This window comes from Polypterus senegalus, chromosome 3 (genome assembly GCF_016835505.1).
Source record: "Polypterus senegalus isolate Bchr_013 chromosome 3, ASM1683550v1, whole genome shotgun sequence".
NCBI lineage: Eukaryota > Metazoa > Chordata > Cladistia > Polypteriformes > Polypteridae > Polypterus > Polypterus senegalus.
In genome coordinates, this window is record NC_053156.1 from 125,504,148 (window position 1) to 125,518,414 (window position 14,267).

Here is a 14,267-nt window from a genome sequence, read left to right on the forward strand (position 1 = left end):
CTTGTAAGGGCAAGTTTTCAAGGATTAATGTCAGCATTTTTAAATCAAACACCTACTCAAAGTCTATTATGGACATTTCATTTGTTACTGCATTGTTTAACTTGAGTCATACAGTAAATGGACTAAAATGCATCCAGGCGGTGGTTGGCATACAAAATTAAAAGAATTATGCACAAACATATATACATTGCACAATTATTTTAGAAAGTGTGAACAAAATTTGCACTTGATTTTTTTTATTTTTTTTTATTTTACAATAGTGAATAGGATGGTACGCAAGTATATAAATTTGACAAATTCACTTTATAGAAAAACATGTATGGGCTTAATAACCAAGTTCTTAAAGATAATACTGTGAGAACACGTTTTCCAATTTTTTTAATACATTAGCGCACAATATTAACCAGCTGTCTGTTAGATATAGATGATGTTAGAACAGCAGTACAAAAACATAAAATTAGTGTTGGCAGCATTTACACAAGACAACAAACAGAACTGCTGGGCGGTTTAAAGTTGTTAAAAAGTGGCACAAAGCAGCTTAGATTATAAAAATATATGTGGTATTTAAAGTATTGACTCAGTCGATGCACTTATCAATAATTGTCTGAAGCATTCTACAAAAATCGGCCCCAATCTGTGGACTTTGGATATTAAAAATAGATTACATTAAGAATTTGGCATCAGCCCTGCACACTTAGGCCTGCCTGATTTTGGAGGGTGTATAGTTTTTGTCGACGGTTTCATCCTGTAAAAACATATGAAGACAACGTTCATTTTGTGCCAAAGGGTGTCCAGCAACTCTGGAAGGAAAGAAAAAAATTATCAGAAACAATAACTATAGCAATATATCTTTCAATAGGTAAACACAAACGTATATACAGTATATTGCTCCATTCATTTTTAAACCTGCTTGTCCTGAGTAGGGTTGCAGAGAAGTTTTAGTCTGTCCCAGCAATACATATTACATACATAAATTCACATGTGTGTATAAAATATCTATTTTTCTATCTATTTATTCATTATTCCACCTCAGGGAGTCCAAACTTACCTTGGCAACACCGTGCACAGCCAGGATATACTTGTATACAAAGGGCCAGTTCACAGTCTGCACTTGACATACCCAACTGTGAACTTGCTCATGAAAACAGTATACACATTACATTAAATAAAAATAAAAATCACTGATGCAGTAAAAAGTAACAAATAATTTGTTATGCATTTCAAAATCTGAATTGATATCTTGAGAGACGGACAGAACAATCCAGTTTTGTTTCCCAAACATCTCGTTGTGGCTCCCCAACTAATCTATGCCTCTGTTAAATTGGATAACAGCACACCTGATTCAAGTCAGCGAAGTTGAGATTAGCAGAGGCAGGTGCACTAGTGGCACAGTTTAATAAATAAATGGGTGTACTGGATGGTAACTGCAGATACTGAGGTACCTCGAGGAGAGGTGGGGAACGTCTAAGCTAACACACATAAAATCACTGCTTTGTAATAAGAAGGCTACGTTCAGCAAGCAAAAGGACAGCAAAATGAAATTTCAAGATGTTATGTTCAAGCTGTCATAACGAAATTTGAAGAAAGTGGGCAAAGGAAAGATAAAATTCAGTGAAGATCCAAAACGTTTCCTGTAACAGGACAGTGACTACTTTATTTGGTTGACAAGCAAAAGCAGCTTTTTTTTTTTTTTTTTACAGAAGCTCAAGAAATATTACAACAAACAACAATCCCCCACTCTTAAGCACATACAAGAATTACGAAAACGAAGAAAAAATTTCTGACTTGGCTAAAGTGGCAGTCCACCTAAAGAGTACTTAAAGGTCACTTGCTTAAAGGACAGAAGAAAATCCAATGAAGTGCTTGCTCAGCAAGTGGCACCAAAGTACATGCTTCAACCATGAAGGGTCCTGAAGATGTGAGACTTGAAATTCAGTGTTTTTGAAAGTTTAAATATTTAATTGTATTAATTGTCTTCCAAAACTGTACATTGCAGGAATAAACAAAAGCAAATTCATTAGCACCGTGGGGGTTTAGAATGGAGGTCGTGGTTTCCCTAAATGGAGCTGCATGCTAGAACCCTCGTTTTAGGCAGGATGTAGAGTTACTGATATATACTACTAGTTCTCTTATGAAAAGATTAGTATTCACAAGGAGGGGGAGAAAGAAAAAATTACCGATCAAGGACAAGCTTTTCTTGAAAGGAATTCTTTTCAGTTTATTGTTTTGAATTATATCCAAGTGACAATTACATAGCACATAAAACAACATCTGGCAAACTGTAATTTAAGCTGCAACTGACAGAGACAGGTCAGCAATTTCAAACTCTTTTCTTTTGGATTTCACATTTTATAAATGGGAATCATTACAGGTGCTTAAATAGCCACAAATCATTTTCATAAGTTTTTTTTTTTTCCTTTAATCACTTGTGGTATTTAAGGAAGGGCTTGAGGTTTATTAACAACTTAAAAATGATTACAGATTGACAATTGATTTGCTACCACCTCCACTTTTTATAATTGTATTACTTCTGTCAAAAGCCAGTGGAAATAAAGATGGTTAGGTAGAATTAGATCACATTAACATCTGCGTGAAGGTGAACTACTGATCTTGGATTGCATCCTAAATAAATGTAGCAATAGCAAAATTATAGCTTCTTAGGTTGTGGCACATTGTTGGAGATCCATTTAAATTTTTATGAAACGCGGTTAGCAAAATATATATATAAATAAAACCAGTATAACTGTATTAAAAAAGCAAACCCTTAGCCATCAAGTAACAGACATTTCACAGTTCTTTTTTGGTAGACATTAACATAAAAAATGGCCAGTTAGGCAGAAAATCACAACCCCTTGTAGAGCCACTATATTTTCTTCAAATCAATCAACTATTTAAATTAAACTAATAATGTTTGCTGCATTCCTTATAGGTTACACTTTATAGTTAAGTGAGTAAAATGCAAACAAGACCAAAATGCAAACAAGACCTATGAACAGAAATAAAACTTACTGAAATGTATGTGCGAGTTAAAATAAAAATGAAAAACAGTCAAGACCTCAGCTTTTCAAATCTTGAAAAACACAATTAAAATGTTGGTGAATGTCCTAGCATTAAAAATATTCTTGTTCTTCATCTTTGGCCTTGTCTATATGGGAATTTGAAGTCTCGCTCAACTTTGGTTTCTTTCAACACCCCAGAGGCATATATGTTAGGTTAACTGGCCACTTTGCAGTACACTGGACTGGTGTGAAGGGTGTGTGTGTATGAGCGGCCCCTCTGATGGTCTGACATACCAGCCATCAGTGGTTCTGCCTGGTATCCAGAGCTACCAGGACAGACTTTCTCCCAAACAGCCCTGGCCTGGAATAAGTGGGTTTAGAAAATTACTGAATTGCTTTATTATGTAGCACTTCTGCATTCTAATAAACAACTCTGGCTTCTGTGCACAGCTACTAGAAATGTAATTTATGTCTAATGCAGGATTTTCAACAGACGGTACAACTGGACTTGCCAGGGTTCTTGCATATGTAGAAGTAATGGAACAGGAAAGGCACAGTACAGAAAATACAAAGATCCTTTAAAAATGACCATTATAATTTATATAAAAATACCAGCGGTGAATGCTGTAACTAGAAAAAAACAATTCTTCAACACAGGCAAAAAATCAAAAAAGAAAATTACTTATTTTGAGCAATTTGAGCACTGCTGCCATCATAACACCATAGACCAACGTTTAAAGAGTCATTATTGTCACATGTATAGAGTACAATGAAATTCTTACGTGCATGTGCTAACCATTATGCAACATGTCGTTACTCTCTGGCTCCATGATTAGTGAGTATAACTATATTACCTTGAAACATCCGTCTACCATACTGTAAATAACTATCTCACTTCAAAACGTATGTTTTTCTTACTTATACTTTGTCGTATCGCTGTCTAAAGCATTTAAATTTTGATAAGCATCAATTTTACCCTTTTAAAATTACTTCTGTACTAATTATTCACGGTATAGATTCTGCAGCCTGAATTACGAATGCACTTCAGCTTCACCACGGCTAGGTTTGAGCTCTGATTTCCTCTCAACTCACGGGTGTTAATAATGGCAAGTTCAGAGCCTTCACCAACATACTTAATTGACCAAGAGGGCAGCAGGAGTGGAGTCTGCAATTACTTTGTCTTTGTAGCAAATGGGCACAGAAAACCACAAGGTTAAATGCAAGCCTGTATGCAAGATTTGCTGCCATAAAATATTAACTAAAGGGGCTACTTCGACTAATTTAGTCCCATATGGAACCCTAGGTGGCGGAGCCCCTCAGTGTACAGGGCATGTTCCCCTTAACATACCTAAATAGCATCTTTTGGATGTCAGCGCCCCAGAAGGCTGTCTGTATCACTTAATGGGTTGACCAACTCTGCTTAAAAGACCATCATGCAAGTCAATACAATGAAATTTAAGAGGTATCTTATCTCTAAGTTACAGAAACATTAAGAAGTATAAACCTGTAAATTATTGCATTTCATGAAGGGATGTGACGTTAATTTTTTTTCTGCAGTTTAAAATGTTTTGTAGTCAGTTAAACATTTCATGCTTTAAGACAGGGTCAGCATTTATTTTTGCTGTCAGGCCAGCTTTATTCTATGCTGTTAATTCAGGGGCAGCAGTCTTTAGCACTGGGGCTCCTTCGCTCCCTCGGATTTTAAACTGTCACCACAAAGTGTGCTGCTTTAGAACATTACTTTCTTTTATAATGTGCAATTTTAAAATTATATTTCATCACATTTACTTTATAATGTAAGGTGCTATAGGTTTTCAGTGCTCAACTGCATAAACACTGGTGCGACTCCTCCAAGTGCTCATACACTTCCAGCTATGCTTCAAAGCGTCAAGTTAGTACGTCAGGGCTCATGAAGCCCAGCAGAAGTACGCAGTGGCCTCACAGAAAAATACAATGACATACTATTTTTTTCTTGCAAAAAATGTAGAAATTACAAAAACATCATAGTTTATTTACACAAAAATGCAATCTGCAATGTTTGCATGGATGAAAAGCCTTTAAGTATGCTGGTAGTCTGTTTGAATGTTACTTTTCTGAACAACCAGACCACACTAATGCTCTTTTTACATAAATGCATATTTAATATTTGCTTTAATATGTTTATCTATGCTGTTTACAAAAGACTGCAATACTTACACAATTGACATTTAATGACATTTATAACATTCCATAAGGCAGAGTGGTGGGTCCAAGGCTAGTAATCTGCACAGGTTGCTGGTTCGAATCCCTTTAATGGCAGAAGTAACTGTACTCCGTTGGGCCCTTAACCTAAAATTGCTTCGTCCTGGGAATGATGTTAACCTGAATCCGGCCCTGCAACTTACAAGGAAAACTTGGGGGTTGGTTGCATGACTGGCACTCCAGCCACCGTAAAAAAAACCTCAAACTGTTCCACTGTGATGATGAGGTGTCACCTGCTATATTCGGGTCCCAATCCAGGTGGTTCATTGTTTGGTGGGTGTGGTAACGCACTATCAGCTCATGCTCCCAACCTCCACTCTCGTAGCATTCCACTGTACTACCTTGGTAACAGTATTTGTTTTCATCAATCCAAAGAAACTATTGATTGGATTTAAACTTCTTTACTTTTTATTGTTTACTCAACTTTATTCTTACCTTTTACAAAATATTGCACTCCTTGAAGTATTTACATTTAATGACTAAAATTTCTAACATTATTTTTATTGAATTACTTTATACAGTATACTGTATTGCGTATCGAAAATGGTATCAAAGTTGAATAACTTTCCTTAGTATCACATTGAAGTTTGAAATTTTGGTATTGTGACAATCCTGATTTACACTGCAGTTTCAAAAAATGTGCCAGTAATGTAGAGGGACTCATATTTCTTTGTATCAAGTGTCATCCACTTGTCTCTTTGTTCTCTCATTGAGAAGTTTTGAGATGTCTGTATCTTTGCACTTCAGTCATTACGCTCTCACCATATTGCTATGGTCTGCATCAATAGTGGAAAGTAGTCAATAAAGACTTTCCACATACTCCTGTTTTGTGCATAGATATTTTTTGGTTTCTCTTCTATCCCAAAGATATGCAGGTGAGGTTAACTGGCAACTGTGAGTGTATTGTGTGATGGTTTTATGCATTGTTAGTTCCGGTCTTGCAACTACTTCTATGGGTACTGGCTCTTACTGCTTACAAGCCTATAATAGAGCAGCACTTAACTATTCAAGGATGACTGAACCAGTAAGGCCACAAAATCAAAACAGGAGATGTTCTGGCAAGGTGGCGACTAATGCTTCCAGTTTTTTTCCTCCATCCATACAATTTGTTTAACCTGCTTACCCAGTTCATTGTCATGGGAAGCTGATGCCAATCCTAGAACCATTAGGCACAAGGCATTATAAAACACTGGACATGTATATGCATTACATAAGAACATAAATCATTTGACTAATGAGAGGCAACCTATTAGTCTATCAGGCTCAATTTTTAAACCAATAGCTAAACTTCTCTATTATCTCATTCAGATACTTCTTAAAGGATGTCAAGGTTACTGCTTCAACTACATTGCTCTGTAGTTTGTTCCAGATTTCCACAGCTCTTTCTATAAAGAAGCACTTTCTGGCATCAGTTGAAAATGTCCTTCCCATTGAGCAGGTTATTGTCAGGGGAAACAAATAGGGAAGAATACTAAGGTAACACCAGCACTAATTTCTCTTCCACTTCCTTTCTTAAACTGGAGGAACTGCTACAGGAAGAATCAGGACGTCACTTCTGAATGATCATAGTCCTACCCTATTTAAAGGCCACAATAACTGGATGTCGCCGTTCATTTGAGACCCAGTTGCTGAGGAGGTCAGACCTCTAGCCAGGAACGAATATTGGGTTGCAAAGCCATATCCAGCAATTGTGCTACTTTTTTTTTTTCTTTTTTTCTTTGGATATTGTTTGGACATGAAATGGGGCATCCCATGGGACCTTAGCCCCTTTATGCTTTCTCCTTTTCTTGATTTTGATAGCATACATGCTCACTCAATTTAGAATTGTCAATCTGCCTAATGCACGATTCTGCTGAAGTTCAGTTAACTAACTCTTAGTTGATTTTAGAATATCTGATTGGACACAGCTTGTGAATGTTTTCATTTTGCAATTAAAAATGATAAGTTTTGAAACACCAGTTTCATACTTTCATATTCTGAAAATATACTCATAGATGTAATATTTTGTAGAAAAGGCAATACTATGATAGAAACAAACAGGAGGATTCCTAAAGGGTTGAAGTTCAAAACCCACTCATCCACTTAACATAATGAGACCATTAATAAAGCTCAAAAGTTCACATCCATTGAAGTCAGATAATATTATAAAAAGTTAATACTTAAGTCATTTCTAGATTGCCTTCCTCTTTGAATTTACACTGCTTCAGTATCTTACTTTGAAAAGATCTTCAAAGCAGGACTACTGTATGTATTAAAAATAAAATGCATTTAATTATACAGATAATTGCAAATTGTATATTCCAAAGATGTCACCTTTAGATAGCAGTACAAGATATCTTTAAATACATATTGCTGCACAAGTACCTGTTATTAAGCTTTAAAATATGATCAACAATGCCATTTAACTCCCCAAAATCTGTTTTTTAATTACCCATGTGTCTGCAGTTCTTTCAGCCAATTTATCTAGTTTTAAAGATTAAAATTCAAATGGGCAGCTTTGCCACATTTACACATGAAATGCAGATAATAGCAACGTCTGTAATCACAGCAAATAATTACAATTACAATATAACTTTTATTGTTCATGCAAAAAGGGGAACACCACCTTAGATCAAAAATAAGCACAGGAGCGTACAACATTCTTAAAAGAATTACGTACTGTAATTTCAATTGTAATTAACATAAATTACATATGCAAAATACAACAAATGTAAAACTCAGGTAGACTGCACTGTGCCCTTTCCTCAATTTTAATCATTCTTCAAGTAATTATCAAAAAATTGCATTCTACACGACATGAATGATTATGTGTTTGTTTCTTAACTTATCCAAGTTATAAGCTCTTCTCTTTTGTTTGTGGCTACAAAACAATCTTTTTCATCTCCGTTTAAGTTGCTCTAATTTTAGCTTGTGCTCAGGACTCTTGATTTTATGTTCCCTTCACAGAAGTAAAAACAGTTCTTCTTCCCATCATGCACAGATTTGTGTCACACACACACACATACACACACACTTACTTATTTAGAAATTGCTCCAGCCCTTGTCTCCTTTCTTCAATAAACGAGTCATCAAATATCCCATCGTCACCTCGGAAAGGAAGCTGACGGACAAATGCTTTGCCTGGTAAAGGGGGTACCACAACCTTAAAAAAAAAAATCCAATTACTTAAACACAAGAATTAACATACAGAATGCTCACGAACAAATTAATCTTTTGGTAACCTTTAAGACCTTAAGTCAGGTGTCTTTAATGTCTGTCCTCACAGTACCTGTACCTATTTAGGCTTTTATTCTAGCAGGTTTCCCAATTAGAAGCAAAATACTGTTGCCATCAGAACATACAGTATATTAATTAGTATATTATTCATTCACTTGATGGATAAGATTCAAAATCCCTAACTCCCTCTTTAAACAGCTGCAGTCACAATTTTGAAGTGCTTTTGCTTTTTTAACAAGATGCCTGCAAAACACGGGTAAGAAGAGAACCAACAGGTCATGAGCTAAATTGTCTCTATTTACGTTTTTGCGCATGTGTGTGTGTATGTGTGTTTATTCATTATAAAGTATCTGGTTCTTTAAAACCTCTTGACAGAAAAATAATAAAAAGTGAAAGATTAAGAAGTACTAATGCGCTTTAGTCCTTAAAACATCTGGAAGACATCATACAAAAAGTAAAAATTAACAATACTAAAGATGTCTGACATGATATAATTATAGCAATAACAAGTCGTGGAATTAAACAGAAATGCCCATTAACATCGTCAGTTGGTCAGCAATTAAGAAACTGTTTTAAGAAAAATGATTGTTGCTCTGGTTTGAGAATAGGTTATCTAAATAGAAGAGTTATGTTTGAAATTAGAAAATCCTGATGGGACCATTTAAGGGGCAGACCGGGACCCATTTTCTACTTCTAATGGCTATCTCTAACCCCACAACTGCAGAACCTCAGACTCTCACACTAAAATGTAAATGCACTTTGGGCCATCGGACGCCTAACACACTTACTTGTTTCAAGTGACCACTACAGCAATTCTAAAAAAAAATTCTTATGCTCACTTTTCACAGCATATTAAAATGCAATTAGAACTTGGGAATCTCACATTAATTCTTTTTTTCCATTATAGCTTCTCAAAGTGACAGAAGCTTTGTCTTTAGGTGGGCGAGAGGATGTTTTCTAACACTACATATTGTACATACCTTACTTTCTCTTTCTAATTCATTCCGCAGCCATTCAAAATCACTATATCTTCTTCGAACACGAGATTCTTTCAGCTTAAAAATTGGAAGGTTTGTCTGTGTGAGGAAAAAAAAAAAAGATTCAGCTCTTTACCTCCAAGTTAAAGTATAACATAAGAAGAGAGAGATGCTTGATAATCTGTAGAAGTGTTTCTTACAGCATGGATAAATATTTGCAGTTCCTTGATACTTTGGCCATAATTAAGATTCCCACGCGTTCCCCTGCCAACCTGCCAGGCAGAAAAAGACACTAAATTCTAAATTTCCCCTGACCTGACCAAGATCTAATCTAAATACCAACAGAAAAATATGTACACGTGGACAAAAGAGAAAGGACATACAATTGTTTTTAAAGAAACAGTTATAACAAAACAATGGCACACCACACTGAAAACTTTTTGGCACATCTATCTACTTTATCTGGAAGGAATCAGATACTGTTATCACTTTAAATGCATGAACCTGTTGAAGAAATAACGATTCTAAGCAAAATGTCTTTTATAAATTAGCAGTGTTAACTACTGATGGGCATACCCCGTTGAAGTCAACTCAGATAGTAACTGAGGAATGAAGCTAGTTTTGAGTGGTTTATAATAGTTCAATAGTCTTAAGTGTCCCTGATTACTAGGGATTCATCTGTAAACTATACTGGACTGATTATTGTGGACAAAAGTGTGACCTAAGCTGTTGGGCAACAGTGCATCACCATGCCACAAAAAAACAAAAAGACAAAAGATAGGGAGATAATGACACACAAAAGAAAAAAATAACCACAAACTATAAATAAGTAAAATAAATAAATAATAGCTCTCATAAAGTTCTAAATTTTAGGGCACGAAGAAGGTAGCCTAAACCAATCTTGGTGTCTTGGTGGGCACATGCCAGGACCACATCAGGGAAGTGTGTTAAACATGGTGCCTAGTCAAAATAAACCTTCAGCCTGGTGAAATAAAGATAATGAAAGATTGATTTCTATTTACAACTCATTTTCATATTTTTGATGGAAGGAAAAAAAGCACAAAGCATCTGCATAGATAAATTGGATGCAGATGGCATGTCTCCGCGCAGATACTTTGCACTTCTTTCTTGCATCAAAAATATAGTAAGGTATACTATATGGTATACTGCAATAAATCTTTTCTTATTATTTTCCAGGAACTCTTGTGTTTTCTGGATTCCAGGAGTGGCCAGGCTCCTTTAAGAATTGTTTTCACTAGGCTCCACGCCACATAGCTACTTGTGTATGCACTCCGCTCGTAACCCCTTACCTTATATAGACTTGATGTGGCTCCTGCCACCGGGACTCAAAGATCATTTTGCACTTATCTGTACTATAAACTCCCTATCTGAGCTTCGGAGTACCAACATATACCCAGAGGGCCTATTATGTGAGGGATCATACTTATATACTCAGGGGCCTGTGCTTGTCATTATCTACCTGATCAGTGCTACATACAGAGGAGTATAACATGCATAATCCTGCGGTGAAGACACATCACACAATCAATCTAAGCAGAACAATGAAGTATTTTTATATTCTCCTCATTATGTTGTGCAGATCCGGCTGGCATAGTGACATCACGCATGCGCAAAGCAGATTGGGCAGTGATGCAAGATGTATCCAAAAGACTTGCACTTACAGTATGCATGCATTGAAGCTGACCCTATGGCTGCTACATCCCTGTCACATACAGTAGGTCTCATAAAGCATCATGGGGAGCTGGGAAAAAAAAGATTACTACAGTACATAGATAATTACTGGGAAAATATTCACCAAACAAAGTCATCAACGAACACAGCATATCCTCTGTGAAAAACACTTTGATGAATTTTTCTCATCAACACTAGTGTTAACAGAATTGCCCTTGAACATGTTAACATTTTTCTCATGTGTATAAATTATGCCACTAACAGGCAAGTATACTGTTAGGCACTCAGGCCGAGCAGCAAGGTTCTTGAACTTCTAACTACATGGGTGCCAGCTTGGTCTTTCCCTTCTTCAAAAAGTAATTCTGAACACTTTATCTTTTAAAATATGTATAAAAAAAAAGTTTATGCAAGCAAAACATTTGCCATTATTGCCAAAATTAAATAAGTAACTGCATGCAAAAAAATGTAGTAAATCCATGACTATACTTGACAATCACTATAATTTAGTTTGTGTAGTACTTAGCCGAAGTAATAGTTTGAATAATAATAGTGCTCTACATATCCACAGTAGTTATCAGGAGGCCTGGCAATATGTTGAGAGCAGTTATGGAACATGAACACATGCCCTCTCACTGGAATAGTAGGAGTCACCATTTCCCTTATATGCATATTTTTGGGTTGTGCAGGGAGAACTGGGGTTTCAGGAGGGAACAAGACACTGAAAAATTGTGCAGACTCCACACAGACAGTAGCTAGGCTGGAGTATAATCCTAAAATGAAAGAACTGTGACAACACCATTAACTATTGCTCCAGATACAAAAGACATTTTAACCTCCTTAGCATTACTCCTGGAACAATGAGCCAAAAACGATTCTTTTTTTTTCAACAAGAAAAAATGTCATTATGTGTAACAGAAACATGTAAATACCAAAACATAAACATAAATGCGGCAAGGTACACCCTTCATGTGATATGTTTTGAAACAGTTCCCAATGCAAAGCACATTGTCACAATCAAGACATTTCAAGCATTCTTTTCTTATTTTTTCTGTTGCTTGCACATAAAGTGGGTAGAATGCCAGTGCATGATTTGCATGCTGAATGTGCCTGTTGTTTTATTGTAGGCTGCCACAACTCAAGGCTTAGAGACTTCCACATTTCCCCCAACATAAATATTGACAGTTGCTTCCTTGTGAACAGCATTTAGGGGGCTAATGTCTTTCTTGTCCTTCAAGGTGATCATAATCATTTTTCCATTTTACCACATACTGTACATACTGCATCCTGCTGCAGCATTACATGACTGAAGTCATCAGACATATCACAGTGGTTTGGTCATACAGTGCCATATGAATCAGTTTCACCATACTGTCAACGTCTGATAACCAAATCACTTTGCCAACACTATCGCTTGATACAACTAATGGTTCAGTTTCAGTATTTTTTAAAATTCGCTTTGCAGCTTCTCATTTACATGCCACTGGCTGTTTTGGTTGAAGGCTTTGCCCCATTAATGAATACTGAAGAAGTACCACAGAGTGGCAATATACACAGAAATAATATACATTTTTAAAGCAGTGTTATTTTAATCCAGTAGAAGACAACATCATTTTGTCCCAAGCAGGCATTAACACTTTACACTGAATCTTAAGTCAATCCTGAAACACCATTTTTACACAGGATTCCACGCCCAAGACACACTAGGACAGTGGCCGTTGGGATAAACTAAAACATAAAAACAAAAGGTAAAACATAGATTAATGAGACGAGCAGACGGCCAGCTACAACAGTCAGCACCATCTTGTGTTCACACTCTGGGTTAACATCAAGAAGGTTAAATTCCCACATTGGCTATCCTTTATCGAAATGCATTTCTCATAAGGAGACCCGGTAGTTAATGCTGTTGTTTAAGGATCTTAGGTTCAACTTCAAAGCTTAGTTGTGTCACTGGAGTTTGTATAGCCGTGTACATTTTCTTTCCACATCACAGAGATGGTTATATTAGGTTAACTTGTGACCTTGTATGAGTGAGTATAGCCTTCAATGTACCACTATGCCCTCTAAATTCTGCCTCACCTGAGAAATGTATGCATTACATTAATTTCCTAAGCAAAAAAGAATGAATATACATTTTTAAATATTGCACTTTATGAAAAATATGCTGTTAAGAAAGCAAGGTCAGGGAGAATTATACTGAAGTAGTTTTGCAAACACAGAGATATGATTTGATTCTAAATGTTAAAGAGCATACGCTCCTCTCAATTAGACTAAAAAGAGAAAGAGAGAGAGAGAGGTTATTTGTTTCCAAAGGGAAATTAAAACTTTACAAAAAAAAAAAAAAGACCTTAAGTTATTGTTAAGTTATGATTGTTGTTTTTCTGTAAAAGGTAATTTTTCTTTGTTCAATTTAGTTTGTATATTGCAGTTTGAGAGTAGCTTTCCTTGAAAGCTGCAACAATAAAGTGCATACTGTGATAAATAAAGCATTTTGTGGGGAACAATGATCCGGATTATATAACCAAGAAGACTGCAACCATAGCCAAACGTCCGCTATGACTTTTCAGTCAAGTGGTGCTAGAAGGGCTCATCCTGGTCCAGGACTAACAACCAAGCATAACAAACAACTGTATTGGCCCTGAAACTGTTTCCTTAGCAGCCAAATTTACTTTCATTGTAAGCAAAGATTGTTCTTTGCACTTAGCAGAAATTTAATCTAAAATGCATCATTCAAGAGCACAGCATAAATTCTTTGCTTTGATTCATAATTGAAGGCAATTTTACCCAACGACCAATCCTCCTAAAGTCACATCTATACAACATTACTAAAGTTGTTTTTGTTGTTAAAACATACCTAACAGCATTCTTATCCAGAGAAGGCCATAAAGAAAGGTCCTCCGGAGAAGAAAATTAAACTTCTCAGGGGCTCAGCTTTGGATTACTCTATTATTTCACCTGTTAGCTTTTTACCTGAATTTGCCCTCCCTGGCCTTAAATATCACCAAGTCTTTGTGAGCCTTCAAGGGGGAGAATAAGCCCGTACAATGCTGATCTTTTTTTTCAGGTGAGACTTTACATTTTTAATTCCACCCTCTCGAGTTACAGAACAAGCAGATTAGCACTTTGCTTTTGTTGGCTGTGCAAA

General features: G+C 36.1%; 1 protein-coding gene across 1 annotated transcript in view; it reads right to left on the reverse strand.

Moving 5' to 3' along the window:
- Positions 1–219: 219 nt before the first annotated feature.
- snx3 (sorting nexin 3) overlaps positions 220–14,267 on the reverse strand; it is a 97,871-nt gene continuing 83,823 nt past the window's right edge. The window contains exons 2-4 of the mRNA XM_039747896.1: positions 9,437–9,532; positions 8,258–8,382; positions 220–800 (exon numbers count right to left, since the gene is read on the reverse strand). Of these exons, the coding sequence (XP_039603830.1) occupies positions 695–800; positions 8,258–8,382; positions 9,437–9,532 (327 nt within the window). The 3' untranslated portion in view covers positions 220–694. The remainder of the gene's footprint in view (positions 801–8,257; positions 8,383–9,436; positions 9,533–14,267) is intronic.